The sequence below is a fragment of the Spermophilus citellus genome (genome assembly GCF_964194105.1).
Source record: "Spermophilus citellus genome assembly, chromosome: 18".
NCBI lineage: Eukaryota > Metazoa > Chordata > Mammalia > Rodentia > Sciuridae > Spermophilus > Spermophilus citellus.
In genome coordinates this window covers 9,001,180-9,022,273 of record NC_138200.1, presented here as the reverse complement: position 1 = coordinate 9,022,273, position 21,094 = coordinate 9,001,180, and the positions used below count along the sequence as shown (strand labels likewise).

Below are 21,094 nucleotides of genomic sequence, written 5' to 3'. Positions count from 1 at the left end.
GGATTGAGCATCTCTGATGTGAAAATCTGAAATCCAAAATTCTCCAAAATCCCAAATTTTTGAGTGCTGAAGTGATGGCATGAGTGGAAAATTCCACAGCTCACCTCATGTGATGCGTTGCAGTTAAAACATTAGACATTTGGGCTGGGGTCGTGGCTCAGTGGTAGAGAGCTTTCCTAGCACATATAAATCCTCAGCACCACATAAAAATACATAAATAAAAATAAAGATATTGTGTCCATCTACAACTAAAAAACATTTTAAGAAATGTTAGACATGCTAAGAGATCATGTAAAACTAACTATGTGTATAAGGCTATGTGTATAAGTCTATATAAATCATAAATGAATTTTGTGTTTAGACTTGGGTTCTATGCCCAAGATAGCTCATTATTTATATATGTATGCAAATATTCTTAAATCTGAAAAAAATATGAATCCCAAAACACTTCTGGTCCTAAATACTTTGGATAAGGGACACTCAACCCGTGTGCTCAAGACTGACCACTGATTTTCTTTCTTGGCCCTCCTCACACTCTTCTTGATCTCAGTGGACAGTAGCTCCATACTTCCAGGTGCTTAGGATGGAAAAAAAATTAGGCTCATTCCCATCGTCTCTGTTTGCATTGGATGCTATAGCCAAGGCACCAGCCAGCCTCTCTGGGTCTTTCTCCAAAATATCTTCAGAATCCAACCACTACGTGCAAAATTTAGGATCATTCCCTCTGCCATGACCTTGGCCCGGCTGCTGCCATTTCTGACGTTCTTAGCGACCACCTTCCTCATTACCCTTTGCTCATCTTGGTTCCCGACTCTCTGTTCTCCACACAGGAGCCATAGTGTCCCATTAAAGCTAAGGGCAGATCCTGTGTTCCTCCCGTGGCTCCTGCCTCACTCAGAGGACAAGCCAAAGTCTTTGCCATGGTGTCTACTTTCTGTCCCCCTCCTCCCCCACCTCACTCCCACTCTTCCTCCCTCCTCCCCCTCCAGCCACACAAGCCTCCTTGAAGCTTCTGGAACTCATCACGTTTGTTCCCATCTCCACATTTGCGTTTTCCGTTGCCTCTTCCTGGGATGCTCCCCCTCCAGGTGTCTGCCTGCATCTCAACTTTTTGCAGCCTTCTGTTCAAATGCTATTTTATGGAAGGTGACCATGCTACTAAAAACAGCTTCACGCCATATGCTCCCTCTGCTTTGTATTTTTCCTTAGAGAAGGCAATTGCTTAACATCCTGTTGACTTTTATTTTTGCGTCTGCCTCTGTATCTCCCACTAACATGATCTCCCTGGGAACGGGGACTTTTGTCTTTTTCGTTCATGGCTGTCCTCTCAGTTCTTAGAACTTACTCCTGATCTGAAGCTTGTACCCTCTTAAGGGTAATGCTTTCTTTCTTTTCTCTTTTTTTCTTTTTTTGTACCAGGAATTGAACCCAAGGGTGCTCAACCACTGAGCCACATCCCCAGCCCTTTCTTATGTTTTATTTAGAAACAGAGACTCTACCAAGTTGCTTAGGGCCTTGTTAAATTGCTGTGGCTGGCTTTGAACTTGCCATCCTCCTGCCTCAGCCTTCCATGCTGCTGGGATTAGAGGTGTGAGCCACTGTGACTGGCTGGGTAATGTTATCTTAGGGAAAAGGGAATGATGGGAAGGATATACTAATAAAAATATTTTACATTTATTGAGTTCCTGTATATAATGTTGTGGGAAACAGTTGATGTACACTTTTCCACTTGAACAATCTTGAACTGTTCAAGGTACTGGGTATTAGGTCTGGGGAATGTAGGTAAGTGATAGAGTGCTTGCCTAGCGTAAGTGAGGCCCTGGGTTCCACCCCCAGCACCACTACTAAAAACAAAACAAAAAACTCAACACTGGGAAAAGTAAGTTGTTAGGATGGTCTTAGGCCTGAGCCTAAGCAACTCCAGTTTAAAAACTCCAGTTTACCTTGCAATCTCACCAGGCACACCCACAGATCCCTCCAGTATGGCCTCAAACAAGTTACTTCCCCTCACCCTAATAAACAGAGTGAAGCCCCTGACAGGCTGTCCTTGCCTGATAAGAGGGAAAGGCGAGAAGATCAGGGTGGAGACCACCAGACCAGATGTCTCTGACTCCAAGGTAAGTGATGTCACTGTAGCTGATAAGGATTGAAAGGGGGGTCAAAAGCCCCAAAATTTAGTATAAATGATAGAACAAATGAACAGGGATTTAGCCAGGAGAAATAAGGATGCACTCGAGCTGGAGAGCCTGATGAGGACCTGACATCCCATCACTTGTCATCTTTCCTGATCCTCTGCGTGATCCTCACGGCTCTCAAACTCTACTGCCTGGTCTGGACCTTAGTGAGAGCCGCAACTCCTTCCTCAACCCATTGTCCACTCCTTGCCAGGAAAACCTGCCTTGGTTCCAGGCCTGATCACTGAGGTCTGAGTGAGTGTGCATCTTCTGGACTTAGAGCCTAAGCCTTAAGACTTTAGAACTTAGCACGCAGAGGGAATGTCTGTCATTAGCCTGTCATGATTAAGTGTGTTTGCAGTGATTAGAATTAATCTAGAATTGTTTGCTGTGAATTGCTTATGTCTATTGCAGTGCCTAGCATTAAGGATTGTCTTTTTCTTGATTGAGAACCTATAGAGTGAAACTGTATTAAGTAATTTGAATGAATAAAGCATTGAAAGGGGCAGAAACGCGTGGACATTCTTTATGTCTCCCTGCATACTTTGCAATTTTGCCTCCTCGCGACATAGGTGTTAGCCCCTGTTTATGAATGAGGAACCTGGAGGTCAGTCCCCCAATGACTGGCACATCTACGACTATACAGGGCTCACTCTTCTCATCTAGTCACTCATTCAACACACACTGGCTGATCATCTACTCCGCTTCAGGCACTGTGGGTGCTCAGGACATTCGAGACACAAATGGCCCCTGCCTTCAGGGAGCTGTGGTTTGCGTTTGATTATTTATTAGTGAAGGATACATTCATAGCGTGATTACAGGACTGCTTTAATAGTTCCTGGGCCCAGCCTAGCTCCCTAACTAGATTAAAAACCCTGCATCTCGGGCTCCTGTGGTGCAGGTGTAGTCCACCGCGGGGTACAGGACGACCTCACTGGTCCCTAGAGGGCGCACAGTCACCCGAGGCTCCGCCTCAAGCTAGGCGGTGCTGTGCGCAGGCGCAGGATGAGCTTGGTCCTCCTGCCGCTCTCCACTGGTTCCTGTATCAACGGAGGGGCGGGGCAGGGCCGTGAGGGCGGGCTGCGCAGGCGCAGACCTGGCTTCGTGCGCGTGAGGGGGCGCTTGGGACCGGAAGTAGTGGTGTCCGCGGCTGTCGGTGAGGTGAGGGCGGGGCGCGCGCGGGGAGACGATGGCGGTGTGTGGAGTCGGGCTGCGTCTCCGTAGCTTAGGGGCGAGCCGCGGAGTGAGGGACATTCTCAGTGAGAAGTGTGGGGGCACCGGCAGAAACAGACGCGGAAGAAGCCTGAGTGACCCGCGACAACGCGGGGGAGAGGGAGGCACGAAAAGAAGCTTCGGGAACGGAGGCTCCGAGAGGGGCTCGGGGAGAGGGGGCGTTGCCCGGTAAAGTGGAGGTGGCAGGAGAAGGTCGTGGACGCTGGGAACCAGGCAGACCCGAGCACAGCGACCTGGAGAGGAACGAGGGACTGGGTCGTGGGTCCGACAGATAGGAAGGGGGACGACAGTGAAGGGGAGAGAGAAAAACTGGAGACGAGGGAGCATCTGCTGAAAAACGGAGAGAGGAGGTGCAGCCAGAAGCCCTGGACTGGAATTCCTCCTCGTCCCGTCTGCTCGCCCTGCCTCTGGCTCAGTAAAATAGGACTTTCCCGGGGTTGTGGGCAGTGTGTGTCCCTGGCACCCTGAAAACTCAAGGGCGATCCCGAGGAAGAGGGCTGGTTATGAAGGATTCACACCCCTGGGGACGAAATGGCAGATGGAGAGGGGGGTTACAGAGAGCTGGGAGAGAAAAATAGAGGAACAGGAAAGAAGGTTCAAAGAGAAAACAGCTGGAGAAACTCCAATAGAGATCTGAAGCAGGGAGGAGAGAGGTAGTTGATTATGATCACAAGCCACCTAGTGATGAAAATCAAACCCAGACCTGCCTGTCCCCAAACCCTATATTTAAGAAGGCCCTGAATCCTTTTAAGGTCATAAACCCCATCTGAGTGATGACCTGAAAATTGCAAGCCAGACATAATCAGATAATCAGACTGAAAAACAGACTCAGAAGTGAATAGGGTTTGTTCCAGATTAGGAAAGGGAAGAGAGGCAGTATGATGAGTAAGATGGTCTGTAAAAGAGACTGAGGCCTCAAGATGGAGAGAGGGACACAGACCCAGTGAGGGATGTTAGCCTGGGAGGAGTAATGCCAAGAGATGGTCGGAGATTTAGTTGTAGAGAACCTGGAAGATCTAAGTGGCCTAAAAACCTAGGAGAATAGACTCCTTGAGAGATGTGGATGCTCTCTTTGGGCCCAGTGTGTTTAGGTGGTTTGTTGCCTAAGAGAACCCGCTCTTTTTCGTTGTCCCTGTTCTCAGGGAATCTCTACTTCTGTATCACATTGTTCTCCAGGCCTCATCCTCTTTTCCTAGAATAGGAATTCCTCCTGAAGCATCCCTGGTGTCCCCCAAGCTCCCATGTTTACCAAGAAGTGATGCACATTGCACATTGATTGCTGTCTCTGGGAAACACCTTTCATGAGGTCTTGCTCATTCGAAACTCATTTCCAGCTCTAGTAATTCCCAAAATTGGCCTGAGTTTTTACCTCTGGGATGCCAAGACAGTCTCTGAACTCTGTTCCATGATGGCCCTTGAGACATTAAAGGCAAAGTAGGCAAAAAGCATTGCTAATACCACTATAAAGGTGATTTGTGGCCTTTTGTGTCAATTTTTTTCCAGGCTGTGTGCCTTTTGTTCCTTCTGCTCTTTTCCCATGTTGGTGTCTTCCTGTGGGGAAAAGCACTGGACTTAAATACTAGTTACTATTTGGCTTCTTTGTGCCTGGCTAGGTGATGAGCATTTCAGTGTTTTCAGATGGATATTGCCTTCATTTTATACATGAAGAAAACCCAAGAAGTCAATTTGCTGATGATCACAACCCACCTAGTGATGAGAATCAAACCCAGATCTGCCTGTCTCCAAATCATATTAAAGAAGGCCCTGAATCCTTTTAAGGTCATAAGCCCCATCTGAGTGATTAACTTCTCACCAGAAAATAGCACATATGGGCCTGTACTCTATTAGGACATTTTCACCTGACTTCAGAACCCAACTTAAAGTACAGGACCTTTTTTTTTTTTAATATTTATTTTTTAATTATTGGCGGACACAACATCTTTGTATGTGGTGCTGAGGATCGAACCCAGGCCGCACGCATGCCAGGCGAGCGCTCTACCGCTTGAGCCACATCCCCAGCCCAAGTACAGGACCTTTAAAAAAAAATTTCTTTTAAATTTATAGATAGATGCAGTACCTTTATTTTGTTTATTTATGTGGTGCTAAGCACTGAACCCAGTGCTTCCCATGTGCGTGGCAGGCACTCTACCAGTGAGCTATGGCCCCAGCCTGGGCCTTTTCTTAAGTAGCCAAGAATTGGAGAGTCGAGCAGAACAAAGCCTATAGCACTACATGGTGCTGCCAAGCTTCTTCCCCCTTTCCCTCTCCCTGTAACTGCACAGTGACCATTCTGTGTGTGCCTCATTGTGTTGATGCAAGTATTTCTCTGGCATAGATTTCCAGACTCTTTTGCTCCAGAGCTCCAACCAGCTCTGGGTTTTTAATCAAACTTGTCTAGTCCCAACAGATGAAAAAAGAGCTTTTCTTTCCTAGTAACTAAGGGTGAGTTGCAGAGAAGGGCCCTATTGAGTTATGTGTCCACTCCTCAGACAGTCACTGATTAAAGGGGGAATAGAGTTCCTGGGATAGCCAGGTCTTGTTTTCACTTGTCCAGCTAATATGGGTTCCTAGACTTAAAGGCCAACAGAAATCTTGTGGAATTAAAGGGTTGTTCTCCAAAGGAAGGCACATAATTTTATCAGAAAAAGAGGAAAGGAATGTGCCAGGCAGGCGAAAACAATACACACACAGCACTTGGAAACATTGCCATAGAATTTTAAGGGGCTTCCAATGTCTTCAGGACCTCAGATGAAGAGCCCTTGCCTTAGTCTTTCATTAGATTACCCCTGTGTTTTGCCTCTTGTGGTGAGATTTTGCTTTTGATTGGCCACTGACCTTTAGGCCAGTTCTCCTTTAGGTCTCAGTTCAAATATTCCCTCCTCTGGAGTTCATTCCATTTCTCCCAAGCATTGACAGATACCTCTGGGCTCCTGCAGGTCCCTGGGCTTCCTTATCACAGTCCCAATCATTGTATTGTCACAGTCTGGTGAAGTGTCTCTCCCTTGTGTGACTACTGCAATCTGTGAGGATTCAGGTGGTCTTATTTATTACTTCCTTTCTTTCAGCCTAGTGCTTGAGAAATAGCAGGCTTTTGGTAATTATTTCTAGAAATGAACAAATGGCTTTTATTCTCTCTCCCAAGCATCCAGGGCCTGAAAACCTGGAAAGAACTTGTGTTTCTCTTAGAGATCTCTGCAGGAGTCATGAAATGGCGGGTGTGACACTAGCTCAGCCTGGCCGCTGGCTACTGCTTCCGTTTTATGTGGTGATCCTGAAGGAAAATTAGCTCTTTGAAGAGAAAGTGGTTCCTTATTGCAGACACTGGCCTCTTTTGGAGGCAAGAAATGGATGAGAATATATGGTCCACATGATCAGAACTGAGGTCAATTTTGGGACTGCTTTGTGATTAGCAGTATGCCTCCTCCCAGGGGAAGGGAGGGGAGGGATCACCGAGACCACCACTGGACTCCTAGTGAGGAAGAGGCCCCAGAAAAATGGGACTGGAATTGTCCAGAGACTCGTCGCCTCTTGGAGGATGCCTTCTTCCAGGATGAGAATTATATCCGTCAGGGTTCTGAGGAATGCCAGAAGTTCTGGACCTTCTTTGAACGCCTGCAGAGATTCCAGACTCTCAAGACCTCCAAGAAGGAGGAGAAAGACCCTGGGCATCCCAAACACTGCATCCCAGCTCTGGCTGACCTACCTCGCACTTATGACCCACGCTACCGCATCAACCTGTCCATCCTTGGCCCTGACACTCGGGGCTCTCGGGGACCAAGCAGTCGCCTGCCCCCAGAGAGAATATCTGAGTTCCGCCGAGCCTTGTTGCACTACCTGGACTTTGGCCAGAAGCAGGCCTTTGGGCGACTAGCCAAACTGCAGCGTGAGCGGGCAGCACTTCCCATTGCCCAGTATGGGAACCGCATCCTGCAGACATTGAAGGAGCAACAGGTGGTGGTGGTGGCTGGAGACACAGGCTGTGGCAAGTCTACTCAGGTGCCCCAGTACTTGCTGGCTGCTGGCTTCAGTCATGTGGCGTGTACCCAGCCACGGCGAATTGCCTGCATCTCACTGGCCAAGCGTGTTGGCTTTGAGAGCCTCAGTCAGTATGGCTCACAGGTGAGTGGGGTATCAGGTTCCCAGTTTTTCCAGTGTGACATTGGGGAATAAGTTGATTGTCCACAAGGCAATATCAAGAAAAATTAAGCACTTAACCATTTACCCAGATGTGATTCTTCTAGCATTTTATCTATAGATCAGTTTGTATGTGGTCTACATGACAAAGGTGCTAGTTAGTAGCATTTTAACAACAACAACAACAAAAGCAGGAATTGTCCAAAATGCACATCAATCTTTTTTTTCCAAACAAGCCATAAAAGAGTAATAAGTTATTAAGGACACTTTTCTTTTTTTTGGTCCTGCTGGGGTTTGAACCCAAGGGCTTTACACATCAAGCAAGTGCTCCACCCCTGACTGATGTCTCCAGCTTGATTCATTCTTTTTTTTAAAAAAATATTTCCTTAGTCATAGATGGACACAATACCTTTATTTTATTTTTTATGTGGTGCTGAGGATCGAACCCTGTGCCTTCCACATGTGAGGCGAGCACTCTACCACTAATCTACAACCCCAGCCCCTGGTTCTTTCTTTATAATGATCTCTAGGGTTCTAATCCCATCTCTACCACTTAAAAATTTTTATTGTTAAAATTACAGCACTTGTGGGCCTGCCTGGCACATGTGGGGCCCTGGGTTCAATCTCCAGCACCACATAAGGATAACTAAATAAAATAAAGGTATTATGTCCATCTACAACTACACAAAAAGAAAGTTAAGGGCTGGGTTGTGGCTCAGTGATAGAGCGCTTGCCTAGCATGTGTGAGGTACTGAGTTCAATTCTCAGCACCGCATATAAATAAATAAAATAAAGGTCCATTGACAATGAAAAAAAAATTTTTAAAGATCCCAGAAGATGGGGCTGGGGATGTGGCTCAAGCGGTAGCGCGCTCGCCTGGCATGCGTGCGGCCCGGGTTCGATCCTCAGCACCACATACCAACAAAGATGTTATGTCTGCCGAGGACTAAAAAATTAAAAAAAAAAAAAAAAAGATCCCAGAAGAATGCCTTTAAAAAAAAATTATAGTACTCTAGGGCTGGGGATACAGCTCTGTTGGTAGAGTGCTTGCCTTGCGTGCACAAGGTGCTGGGTTCAAGCCCCAGCACCACAAAAAAAAAAAAAAAATTACAGTACTCTAACCACAAAAGAGTGCTCATATCATAAGTATATAAGTCAGTTAATTTTCACAAATTGAATATCTTTGTAACTGTTACCCACATTAAGAAAACCAAAACTACTACACCCATAAATTTCTTGCTTCTATCTTGAGAGAAGGATTATAACCATTCTTTTTTATTTTTTTTTAGTTGTTGGACACAATACCTTTATTTTACTTATTTATTTTTATATGGTGCTGAGGATCCAACCAAGGGCCTCGCATGTGCTAGGTGAGTGCTCTACCGCTGAACCACAATCCCAGCCCACCATTCTTAGTGATAGATCTTAATTTTGCTGATCACACCTTAGCGATAGAATGTTCACATACTTATTTTGCCTTTTTTCTTCTTTTTATAAATGCAGTCAGACATTCTTTTTTGTGTCTTGACTCCGTCACTCACCATTAGGTCTGTGAGAGTCCTGTAGAGTAGGCTGTGGGGGTGCCCATTGTTTATTCTCACTGTTGTACAATATGCCATTATGAAGGTACTGTCTAGGTACCCTTTCTGTTGATAGGGATTTGAGGAATTTCCACTTTTAGGTCTTGTGAGTAGTGCTAAGAACATTCTAGAACATGCCTGTTGGGTAGATGTTAGGAATGGAATTGCTGGGGCATCACATCTGCCTGTGTGTTGATCTTCAGCAGATCCTGCCAAGCCATTGTGCAGAGTGGGCATGTTGACTTCCACTCCTACCAGCATGATGTCCACATTGTCACCAGCACTTGGTGGTGCTGCTTTTTTTCATTCCAGCTTTTCTGATGGATGTGTAGTGATATCACATATTTGCATTTTGGGTTTTCATCTGTAGTTCCTGATAACTAAAGACTTTTTTAAAAATATATTTTATCTATTGGAGATCCTTTTTGTGAAATGTCTGTCTATTAAGTCTTTTTCACATTTGTCTTTTGCATGTTTTTGATTTGTAGGTCTTTCTAGATACTGGATTAAATCCTTTGTAGAATTTATATATTGCAATTCTTGTCTCCTCCTCTGTGAGTTGCCTTTAATTTTCTTAGATATACTCCAACTCGTCATTTTCTTTTTATGGTTAGTGCTCTTTGGGTCCTGTTTTAGAAATTTTGCCTATACTTAACTGTCACGAAGAAGTTCTCCTATTTTTTTTCTAAGAGTTTTTACAATCATAATTACAGTTCATCTTCATCTGGAATTGATTTGGGCAGTGTATGATGTGAGGTAGGGGTTAAGGTATGTTTCCTCTCATAGCCTCTTTTTAGTTGTTACTTGATGAGTGATCTCAATTTCCTCATTTATGAAATCAGGATAATAGTTATCAAATAAATGGTGGTTTGAGGATGAAATGAACTATACCCACAAAGCACTTAGTGTAGTTCCTGGCAGGTAGTAGAGACTCAGTGATTACTACTGTTATAATAATGAATGTCATACACCAGGCAGTATGCCAGATACTACTGTGCTTTATCTCATGTAATTCCTACAGCATGTAGTAGGAAAAAAACACGTCTCTAAGGATAGCACTGGTAGCCCAAGGACGGTGGCACCAAGTGGTGGGGATGAGATCTAGACCCAAGCCCACTGGGTTCCAGGGTCTGATGTGTAGGCAATGCACTGGCTCAGACTTTTAATTCAGGCAGGGTAGGGGTCTGATGGCCAGTCCCAGGGTCCTCTCCTGACTCTGACACCTCCCTCCCTCTCACCTTAGGTTGGCTACCAGATCCGCTTTGAAAGCACACGTTCAGCGGCCACCAAAATTGTGTTCCTGACAGTGGGGCTACTTCTGAGGCAAATCCAGCGGGAGCCCAGCCTGCCCCAGTATGAGGTCCTGATCGTGGACGAGGTCCATGAGCGGCATCTTCACAATGACTTCCTCCTGGGTGTCCTGCGGCGCCTACTGCCCAAGCGGCCTGACCTCAAGGTCATCCTCATGTCGGCCACCATCAACATCTCTCTCTTCTCCAGCTATTTTGGCAATGCCCCTGTGGTGCAGGTGCCTGGGAGGCTGTTCCCCATCACGGTTAGTGCTCCCTCCAGACCTCCCATCTGGTCTCTGGGCACCTGGGAAAGCCTCTTCTCTCTGCTGCTCTGTTTCCTATTTCTTCCATTAAGGACTTTCATTTTTGGACATTTACAGTGTGCCAGGTATAGTGCTAAGTGCTTGTTAGAATGAAAACTAAACTTCTATAACAAAGAGACTCCAAAATGCAAAGGCTAAAATAAGATAAAAGTTTATATTTCTTTGATGAAAGTCTGCTATTCTTGGCTTCTCTGTTCTGTTGGTTGTTTAGTGACTCGGGCTCCTCCCTTCTTACTGCTCTTCCATCTCATGGGGCAGGGTTTCTCAGAGTCAGCAGACTCAAAAGTTTTGGGCTGGATACTTTGTGGTGATGGGGGCTGTTGTTATAGGATATTTAGTGGCATTCCTGGCCCCTACCAACTAGATGCCAGTAACATTCTCTTCCCTGAGTTGTGATTACCCAAGATGTCTGCAGAAACTGATGCACATCCCTTGGGGGTGACCCTCCCCACCACAGCACCTATCCTAGGAGGTTGTTTTGTCTCTATAGTTGAAGCTTGTTGTAAGGGCTTCTTTGTCACTTGTGAATCTGCATTATAAGTAGCCATCACAAAAGAGAGGTAGCTAAACTAGAGAACTGCAGTTCAAAGCCAGCCTCAGCAACTTAGTGAGACCCTTGTTTCAAAATAGGAAGTAAAATAAAAGGGCTGAGGATATAACTCAATGGTAGAGTGTGCCGGGTTCAATACCCGGTACCAAAAAGAAAAAAGAAAGAAAGAAATTACTTCCAGAGAAATAGTTTTCTAGCACTTTAGTCCTGATTCCACCATTTAGATTGTTTTTTTCTTGTTGAAACTATCATATATTAAACACAAAAGAATGCGCATAGAGCTGGGTGTGTGGTACAGGCTTATGATCCCAAGTACTTCGACTCTGAAGCAGAAGGATCACAAGTTTGAGGCCAGCCTGGGCCACTTAGCAAGACCCTGTCTCAAAAAATAAAGGGACTGCTGTTCAGCTTAGTGGTAGAGCATTCCTGGTTTAATCCCCACCCTGCAAAAAAGGAAAAAAAATGCACAGATAAGAAGTCTGTAGTTCAATTGCTTTTCATCCATTAAATACATGTTTGTAGCTGATATTCAGATTTTTGAAAAATCAAACATTATCAGCCTGCGAGAGGCTTTCCAGTTTCTCTTCTACTTTGCTTCTTTATCACACCCTTGAAAGTTACCCTCTGAGTGTGCCGTCTTACCTGGCTGCTCGTCCTCCCTGTAGCCTGCACGCCTCACCCTGGTGCTCTGCCCTGAAGTGGTGGGGTGTGCTCCAGCCGGGCACTCTCTTTGTCACAGGTTGTATACCAGCCACAGGAGGCAGAGCCAACGACATCCAAGTCAGAGAAACTGGACCCACGGCCTTTCCTGAGGGTGCTGGAGGCCATTGATAATAAGTACCCACCTGAGGAGCGAGGGGACCTCTTGGTCTTCCTCAGCGGCATGGCGGAGATCAGTATTGTGCTGGAGGCTGCCCAGACCTATGCCAACCACACCCAGCGCTGGGTGGTACTGCCGCTTCACAGTGCCCTCTCTGTGGCCGACCAGGACAAGGTATTACATGAAGCCAGGCAGGGAGGGGCAGATGGGTGTCTCTGTAGGCCAGGGAAGGAGGATGTGTCAAAGGCAGCTACATGCAGCACTGAGAGGATTTCACAAATCCAGGTCTGTGGGCTGCACTTGTGGAGTTGCATGGGCACCAACTCAGAGAAGCTGCGACCCAGGGAATCTGGCCCTCGAGCTCATAACCAGAGGTTGGCAAGCGTTCTGTAAAGAACCAGAGAGGAAATATTTTGATCTATGCAGGCCAAAGGCTTTTTGTCACACTCAGCTCTGCCGTCACAGCATAAAAGCAGCCATATACTGAATGGGTGAGGCTGTATTTTAATAAAGCTTTATTTAAAATTTATGGAGACAGGTGATTTGGCCTGCAAGCCATAGTTGGTTACCCTGTTCTTAACCACTGTGCTTAACTGCTTCTTAGAGCCAAGAGAAGGGTTGTGCAAAGGGCCTGTAGTGAGAGAAGGGGACAAAGGGAAAGAACATGCAGTGTGGCTGGGGTCCAGATTATGAAAAGGAAGTCAGGAGAGGTAGGATTGGAGAGGTGGGAGAAGGTAACAGGGGCCTGAATACCCATTGTGGTGCCTGGATTTTGTCCTGAGGGCACTGGGGAGCTCCAGGAGGTTCTGAGCAGGGTGCAGGGCAGTGCCAGTTGGTACTTTAGCAGATCCTTCTGGCTGAAGTCTGAGGAATGGATTGGATGGTGTGACTAGAGGCCAGGAACCAGAGGCAGGCTGGCACAGGGCTGGAGTGGGAAAGATGAGCCTAGACCAGAGAAGGGGTTGGGGTTTGGGGAAAAGGGAGGGAATTCAAGAAATGTTTAAGATGTTCAGGTGGAGCTGAGGGAGAGGGAGGGTCCGGGACAGCCCAGGCAATGGGCCAATGTGAACCACCTTTGAGGTCAGGGCTTCTCAAGAGAAGGTCCAGTGGAGGATGCCAAGGCCATTAGACTGTGGGTATGAGGTGCCCATGGGACATTCAGAAGGCCATGGGATGATGCCTTCTCTCTTTCCCTCAGGTATTTGACGTGGCACCGTCTGGAGTCCGGAAATGTATCCTCTCCACCAACATTGCTGAGACCTCGGTCACCATCGATGGGATCCGCTTTGTAGTAGATTCTGGTAAGAGCTGCCTCCAGTTCCCACCACCACCCCAGGGACCTCATAACAAATATGGGCCCAAGCCAGGTGTGTACATGCCTGTAATCCCCATGGCTTGGGAGCTGAGGCAGGAGGATTTGAGTTCAGAGCCAGCCTCAGCTGCTTAGCAAGGCCCTAAGCAACTTAGATCCTGTCCTCTCCAAGTATAATAATAAAAGGCTCAATGGTTAAGTGCCCCTGGGTTCAATCCCTGGTACCCCCACAAAAAAAGGGGGATGGGGACAGAGGTATGCAGATGTAGCCAGGGGGCTCTGGACCAAAGCAGAAAGTAGGTGGCAATTGGGTCTGTAGAGCAGAGGGGCAGCATCTTAATTTTAATGACCTTCCAAGCTTATCTCTGCCCCAGGACCCAACCTGTTCTCTCTGCTGAGAGTCGTCTTGCTTGAATATCCACGTGGCCCACTCCCTCTCATTTCAGGGCTTGTACGAGGACCTCCCCTTCAGAGAAGCTCACCCTGTCCCCTCTAAATGACCTCCCCCTGCTTCCATTTCTGTTTCCCATGTTGCTCTGTTTGATTTTCTGTCTTCACAAAGAGAACGTTCCCTGGGAAGTCAGCCTCATTGTTAGGAGACACTGGGGCCAGACTGTCAGGGTTCCTCGCTGGCTGTGTGTGCAGGGTCATGTCCCTGTGCTCCATGCCCATGCCTCAGCTGGTTCATTTGTAAGGTGGCAGTAATATTACAGCACCTCCTTCAGGTTATTAGGGTTAAACGAGTGAATGCGCTTGGGTGCCTGTGACAGTTTCTGACCCAGAATTAAGGCTCAGAAATGTCAGCAGTCACATTATTGTATTGGCACTGGGATGGCCTTGGTAGCAAAGCATTCCAGCGTCTCATCCCATTAAAACATTTTTAAAATGCTGTCAATTAAACATGACATGCTGTTGATTTTAAGGCATGTCCATTTTCGGATACAATAAAATGTGAAAAAGACTGGTCTTTAAAACAAATTTTTTTTTAGATTACATGATTATCAACTTTATTGCTCCCCAAAAGCTTGGTCTTCAAATGGATGAGATCTGGCCTTCCCTTCAGTCCTGGAGGCCAGGGCCTTTGCTTTGTCCGTGGCTGTGTCCCTAATGCCTCTTATAATGCCTTGCATTAATCCTTAATCAAGATGTGTCAGATGGCAGCCTCTGAAAGAGCAAAGACTTGAGAAATAAAAGACATCTGTGCCAGCTTTCTATCACTATAACAAATACCCAAGACAATCAGCTTCTAAAGATAAAAGGTTCACGTTGACTCACAATTTTTGCAGTTTCAGAGCATGGTTGGCCGGCCCCGTTGACTTGGGCCTGTGCCATGCACGTCATGGTGGGAGCCCACGTCAGAGCACAGCTGATTGCCTTGTGGCTGAGAAGTAAAAGGAGAGTAGGTGAGGGCCACTGTCTCCCTCCAGGGCACACACCCAGGACTGCAGACTCCTTAGAGTCTCCGCCTTCTCGGGAGCGCCAAGATAGGAGCGAGCCTGTAACATGCAGGCCTTGGGGGGCCACTCCACGTCCAGGCTCTAGCAATGTGTGAACAAGGAAATGAAAAAAAAATGAACTGAATGTCAGGGTTGGGCCCAGAATAAATTCCTGGTTAGTGTTAGTGCTGTGAAGGAGTGGACGAGGGTGTCAGTGGGCAACGGAACAGGTAGAGTGCCAGGTGTGAGGAGGCCACGCCACGGCCAGCTGCTCTCCACAGACTCCCTGTGCACCCTCCCCTCCCCATGCAGGGAAGGTGAAGGAGATGAGCTATGACCCACAGGCCAAATTGCAGCGGCTGCAGGAATTCTGGATCAGCCAGGCCAGCGCAGAGCAACGGAAAGGCCGGGCTGGCCGCACAGGCCCTGGAGTCTGCTTCCGCCTTTATGCCGAGTCTGACTACGATGCCTTTGCCCCCTACCCTGTTCCAGAAATCCGGAGAGTGGCTCTGGATGCCCTGGTGCTACAGGTGAGCCATGGCTGGGAGGGGACTGTATCCTGACCACTGGTGCCAAGGAAGAACCCAGGAGGGGTTGAGATGGGACCAGTCCCAGGATTTCAGTGCCAGGAGCTGGCTAAGCCATCAAGGGCAATGTATCCTTCCGTGGGTTAAACCTTTGACACAGTCAGAATGCTTTCAGCTTAAGGAACCTTGGAAATGGCTTTTAAAATCAGTATGTATTACATTTTGTGTCAAGACTTCTATAACAGTTCAGCTCACACAGCTTCGCTGCTGTGACACATAGGCCCATCACAGGGTGGCTAATGCACCAGAAAATCAGGTTCTGGGTTGGCAGGCACTTTCCTTGTTCACCGGTAGCTCCGTCCCTCTTGTGGCCCTGTCATTTTTCCAGGACCTTTTCAATATCTGTATTCATCCTGGGGAGGGGAAGATTCTGGGAGAAGAGGACAGGTGGGTCTGGGGCCAGGAACACAAGCGGACACTTCACTTCTTCCTGCTTAGAACTCAGTCCTGGGGCTCACCTAACCCTCAGGGCGGGGGGGCTGGGAAGTGCTGTCTGTGCTTGGGAAAAAGAGGAAGTGGAGAGTGGGAGTGGCAGGACGGTGTCTGCGTGGGCTAGCCTGTGGTAAGCGTGGGGGGCAGCACCCCAGTACTTCCTGCATGTGGTCCACACGCTGTTTTCTATTTTGCCTTTATTTTCCAAGAGGATTCTGATTGAGGCCCACCATGTGGGCTCAGCAACCACTATGGACTCGTAGCCTGCCACTTTAAAAATCCTGGCCTTAACAGTACAGAAAATCTGTGCTCCCTGTGACAAAAAGGCCCACGGCTCTAGACGTAGTTATTGAGATGCAGCAGTGATGTCATGGAAGAGTGGGCTCTCGCCACCTTTCAGCCCCGTCTGTCAGCAGCTGTCCTCATGATGATGATGATTACAAAGCCACTTATCTGGTGGTCACGTGGGCTCAGCACCACTCTGTGGTTTTAGGTATATGACCCTTTCCATCCTCACAACACATGTGGGGTAGGTAATCTTATCCTGATGGGTGGATGAAGAAAAGGATGCGCAGAGAGGCCAAGTAACTTACTCCAGGTCATGGCCAGCAAGTGGCTGAGTCAGGACTGCACCTGGGTCTGTCAGTCACCAGAGCTTGCTTCACGAATGCTGACAGGCTCTGGCAGCCGCGGGCATCACTAACCCCGCTGGTCCCTTTTTTTTGTACTTGGGGTTGAACCAGGGCCACTCAACCACTGAGCTATGTCCCTGGTCCTTTTTCATTTTGAGACAGGACCTTGCTAAGTTGCTGAGGCTGGCCTTGAACTTAAAATTCTCCCACCTCAACTTCGGAGGAGCTGGGTGTTCAGGTCTGCTTCGAGGTGCCTGGCACTTCCTCCTCCTTTACCATCATGAGGTGGACACAAGGGACTGCCCTTTTTTGTGGGCTGAAGGTTATGAGGATCTTTCTCTGAAGCCCTCTGGCCAGTTTCTCATCCTGTCTTTTCAGCACATTTGGAACATGTGTCCACCAGCTGTCGTCCAGGGGTGTAGCAGATTCTCAGCCCCAGCTGCACACTGGAATGACCTGGAGGGCTTAAAGGAATTCTCCACCCAGCCTTCCAATCTAATGGTCTGGTTTCAGTGAGTGTTGGGCACACTCTGAGGCAGTATGAAGACTCGGTTAACTGGCAGGTGGAGCAGCTGGCTGCCATGTGGTGGCCAGAACTTGTGGCCTGGGACCAGACCAGGCTGGCCCTCAGAGCACTCTTTTTACTCTCTTGAAGTCGTGTGGGACCCTCTGCGAGCCTTCATCCAGTCACCAGAAAGGGACTTGCTTGTGTATGCAGTGAAGGGCATGTGCTGGAACCGCATTCTCCCCACCACCCACTGCCCACTGGGCCTCTGAATTAATGGGCTTCTTTAGTTCAGAGTGAGAGAAACACAGCTCGGACTGCTGAAGGCAGATGAGAGAATTTTATTACTTTGTGTCTGTTTGGGGGAGGCACATCCAGTTTAGGAACAACCCATCGGATCTCCCCGTGGTGGGGCTAGTTTTCAGTCAGTGGAAAACGTGACCAATGCAGTTTGGGGCTTCCTTTCTGGCTACTCGCAGAAGGTGCCAGAACTTCTCTTTCCCAGCTCTAGTGTGCCAAGTTCCAGGGAAGTTTTCTGATTGGCCCAGCTCGGTCACGTGCTCATTCCAGTAGTCAGTGGCTGTGGCAGGGCTGAGGATTGGGCTCTTCCTCCACAGTAGAGAGAGGTCAGGTGGAAAATGTGTGGGGCCAACAAACAGACATGCAGACATAAGCCTCCTCCTGCCTCTGTATGGTGGACCTTGACGTTGACATTTTGGGAGTAGGAGTTTGTGGTTCCCACACATCCCCCACCCTGTGCTCCAAGTGGCTTGCGTCTTCCCTGACCCTGGAGGCTTCGGATTCTCATTTCAGATGAAGAGCATGGGTGTGGGGGATCCCCGAACCTTCCCCTTCATTGAGCCTCCGCCACCAGCCAGTCTGGAAACTGCCATTCTCTACCTCCGGGACCAGGGTGCCCTGGACAGCTCGGAGGCCCTCACCCCCATCGGGTCTCTGCTAGCTCAGCTGCCTGTGGACGTCGTGATTGGTGAGGACCCCTCTCCAGATAATGGTACAGGGTACCACTCCTCTGTCACTCTTGAGTGACTTGTAGGCCAGTCTGTGCTCTCCCTGGTTCTGGTTCATGCATTCACAAGTGCTCTGTGCTGGGTGCCGTTCTGGGTGGTGGGGATGTAATAGTTGATGGAACAGATACCACCCTCTGCCCACACCTGACATTCTGTGGGGGAGCAGCAGAGCAGAAACGTAGGTGACAGGCCTGGAATCATGGAGAAGAGAGCAGGAGCAGGTAGGAGCTGGGGCAGCCGGGGTATTGTGCTGCCTAATGCAGCCCCCAGGCCATCCCCCTGTCACCTTGCTGGGAAGGTAACATTTGTGCAGAGAAATGGATATGAGGGGCACAAGCCATGTAGGTAGCCAGAACATACTGGCCAGTAGGAACAAGAATATCGTGTGCAACTAGAGCTTCCTAGGCTACGTTAAAGAAGTTAAAAGACAAAACAAAAAAGCTGGAATTGATATTGACAGTTTCTTATTTAACCGTATATCCAAAATGTTTTAATTTTAATATGTAATCAATATAAAAATTATTGTGTTGTATTATTTTTCTTCACACTAAGTCTTGAAAATCCTGTGTGCGTTTTGCGTTCACAGAACATCTCTGTTTGGATATGGCACATTTCAGGTGTTCAGTGGTCACATGTGGCCAGTGTCTTCTGTGTGGACAGCGCAGGTTGGCATTCCGCGGGGTGCCGGGTCTGGGTGTTGGAGTAGCAGGGAGTGGAGTAGGGATAGGAGAGGCAGGTCTTATACAGCAGTTATAGGTCACGGAGTGTGCCCTGAGCACCTCCTCTGAGCCAGGCCCTGTTCCGGATGCCTGAGCCACCACAATGGGGACCACAGAGCTCCTGCCCTCGGTGTCCCACAGGTGGGAGGCAGACAGTGAGCAAGCTAATGGGTGCCATGTGTGGCGAACCAGCTTCTGAGGGGGGCTGCAGGCAGCAGGGCTAGGAGTGCTAGTGAGTGGCAGTGGGGGAGCTCACTGGGACAGTGACATCTGAGCAGAGGCTGAAAGGCCACTTTGGCCCTGGGTCGGGTAATGAGGTTTTTATTTTTTGGTGCCAGGGTTGAACTCAGGGGCACTCGACCACTGAGCCCCATCCCCAGCCCTATTTTGTATTTAGAGACAGGGTCTCACTGAGTTGCCTAGTGTCTTGCTCTTGCTGAGGCTGGCTTTGAACTTGAGATCCTCTGGCCTCAGCCTCCCAAGCTGCTGGGACTACAGGCGTGTGCCCTCATGCTCAGTTTAGGTGATGAGGTTTGATTGGATGAGAAATTGGAGTGTTTAAATGGAACTGGGAGATGGCCAGGAAAGGCCAGGGGCAGGGAGTCTGTTGCAGACAGCCACAGTAGCTCAGTGCTGCCAAGTCAGGTCTTCAGAGGCCTCAGAAGAGATACTGCTCCTCGTCTCCACAGAAGGGGATATTTGAGGGATTTGGGGGCCTTCAGCGCTCAGGCCCTGTCCTCCTTGTTGCTGACCCGTGGCACACTGTTGGTATCCTAGGACACTTACCTTGACTTATAAGCGTTGCCCTTTGAGGTGTGTTGGGGCCAGAGCACATGATGCTAAGTGTCCTGATTGCAAATGAGTGGCATAAAAGACAAGCCCTTCCCCTGGGATTGCCCAACACTCAATGTGTTTATGGGGCCTCCCTGGGAGGGACAGGCAGGGGGAGCGCCCTTGACCTGCCCAGTGCAGGAGTCCTGTGTTTTCCACAGTATAGGCTTCCCCCACCACTCCGTACAGCTTGTTCCCGCTCTGCCCTGGGGCACCTGCATTGTGGTATTGTGGTCATCGGGGTGTCACAAGTTGGCTTCCTCTTCCTCTTGCTTATTCCTGAGTCATATGTGCCACTCCTGAGGAGCTCTCAAGCCAGATAATTCTTCTTGCCCAATTCTTCTACCTCAAGATGTTCCAGTTCCACCAGAATGCAGCTCTGTCTCCCATCTCAGCAGGGCACCCGCAGTGCCATGTCCTAGAAGTGTTGCTAAAGGGAACCTTCTGTCTTATTTCGGCCTTTAAAGTCCCCATCAGTGCACCTGCTGGGGCTTCACTACTGGGGACTTCAAGGGCCTCTGGGGGCTAGATAGATGGTTCCTTTCGCTTGTTTTGGAAGGGAACTGGGCTAGAGTGAGGGGAGGCAGGGCTGAGGGGCGGAAGAATACTGTGGGGCACTTGCTGCACCAGGAAGAACCTCAGTGGACTTTCTTCCTCACCTGCTGAGGGCAGGGCCTCTGGTTGCTCCCCTGGACAGCCAAGGAAACCCAGGCGCAGCCAGGGAGGCAGCCTGTGCCCTGGGATGTGCAGCGAGCACAGGAGAGCCTGGATCTCACCAGATGTGGTGCCAGGTGCTGCATGCCGCCGTCTCCTGGGGCTGGGAGTAAGCAATGCACTCTCCACATGAGGAAAGCGAGGCCCAAGAGCCCAGAGGACCCTGTGCTGGGTGTCCTGTGGGCCAGGAGGGCTCCCAGATATGTCACTGGGTGGAGCAGTTGGCCTATGGCAGCCCTGAAAGGAACTGCTGCCCCATTTTACAGATGGGAATCAGGCAGAGCAAGGTGGAGGGACCTGTCCCTGGAGACAGCTAGGGAGGGCTGGGACAAGACATGGACCTGGGGGCCTGGAGGGCCTGGACCTAAGCCTTGCTTTACTGTCCTTCTGTATCTGCTGGGGCAACTGTGCAAGGGTCAACCCAGGACACAGGCCATGATGAGGCAGGTGGGCAGGGCCCAAGCTCCCAGGAGGCCTGTGTCTGCTCAGGTCCCCAGATCCAGGGTCATCGGGTTCCCAGCGACCGCACTTACAGGTGCAAATGATTTCAGCAGCTCTTGGGCCACATTGGGAGGCATTCCTGCCACTTTCTTCTCCTCTGCACCTTCCCACGGCCCCTTGTCATTGCTTCCACTGTCCCTGCCTCGCCTCTCTCCTCTCCGTCTTTCTCCTCAGCCCCTTCTCTCCTCCTCTTGCCTCCCACCCTTTCTCATTCCTCTGCCTCTACGGTGGGTTACACAGGGGTGTGCAGGCTTTTTTGATAAGCACAGAATCAGCACCTGCTGTGCACCA

At 48.9% G+C, this 21,094-nt stretch overlaps 1 protein-coding gene across 4 annotated transcripts in view; it reads left to right on the top strand.

Moving 5' to 3' along the window:
- The first annotated feature begins 3,264 nt into the window (after positions 1-3,264).
- Positions 3,265-21,094, top strand: part of DHX34 (DExH-box helicase 34) — a 29,937-nt gene continuing 12,107 nt past the window's right edge. For 2 of the 4 annotated variants that reach the window (XM_081274759.1, XM_081274761.1), the window contains exons 1-7: positions 3,265-3,335; positions 6,550-7,526; positions 10,365-10,676; positions 12,026-12,280; positions 13,305-13,407; positions 15,167-15,384; positions 17,824-17,998. In XM_081274759.1, coding sequence (XP_081130885.1) covers positions 6,822-7,526; positions 10,365-10,676; positions 12,026-12,280; positions 13,305-13,407; positions 15,167-15,384; positions 17,824-17,998 — 1,768 coding nt within the window. In that variant the 5' untranslated portion in view covers positions 3,265-3,335; positions 6,550-6,821. The remainder of the gene's footprint in view (positions 3,336-6,549; positions 7,527-10,364; positions 10,677-12,025; positions 12,281-13,304; positions 13,408-15,166; positions 15,385-17,823; positions 17,999-21,094) is intronic. The other 2 variants (XM_081274760.1, XM_081274762.1) reach the window with 2 other exon arrangements.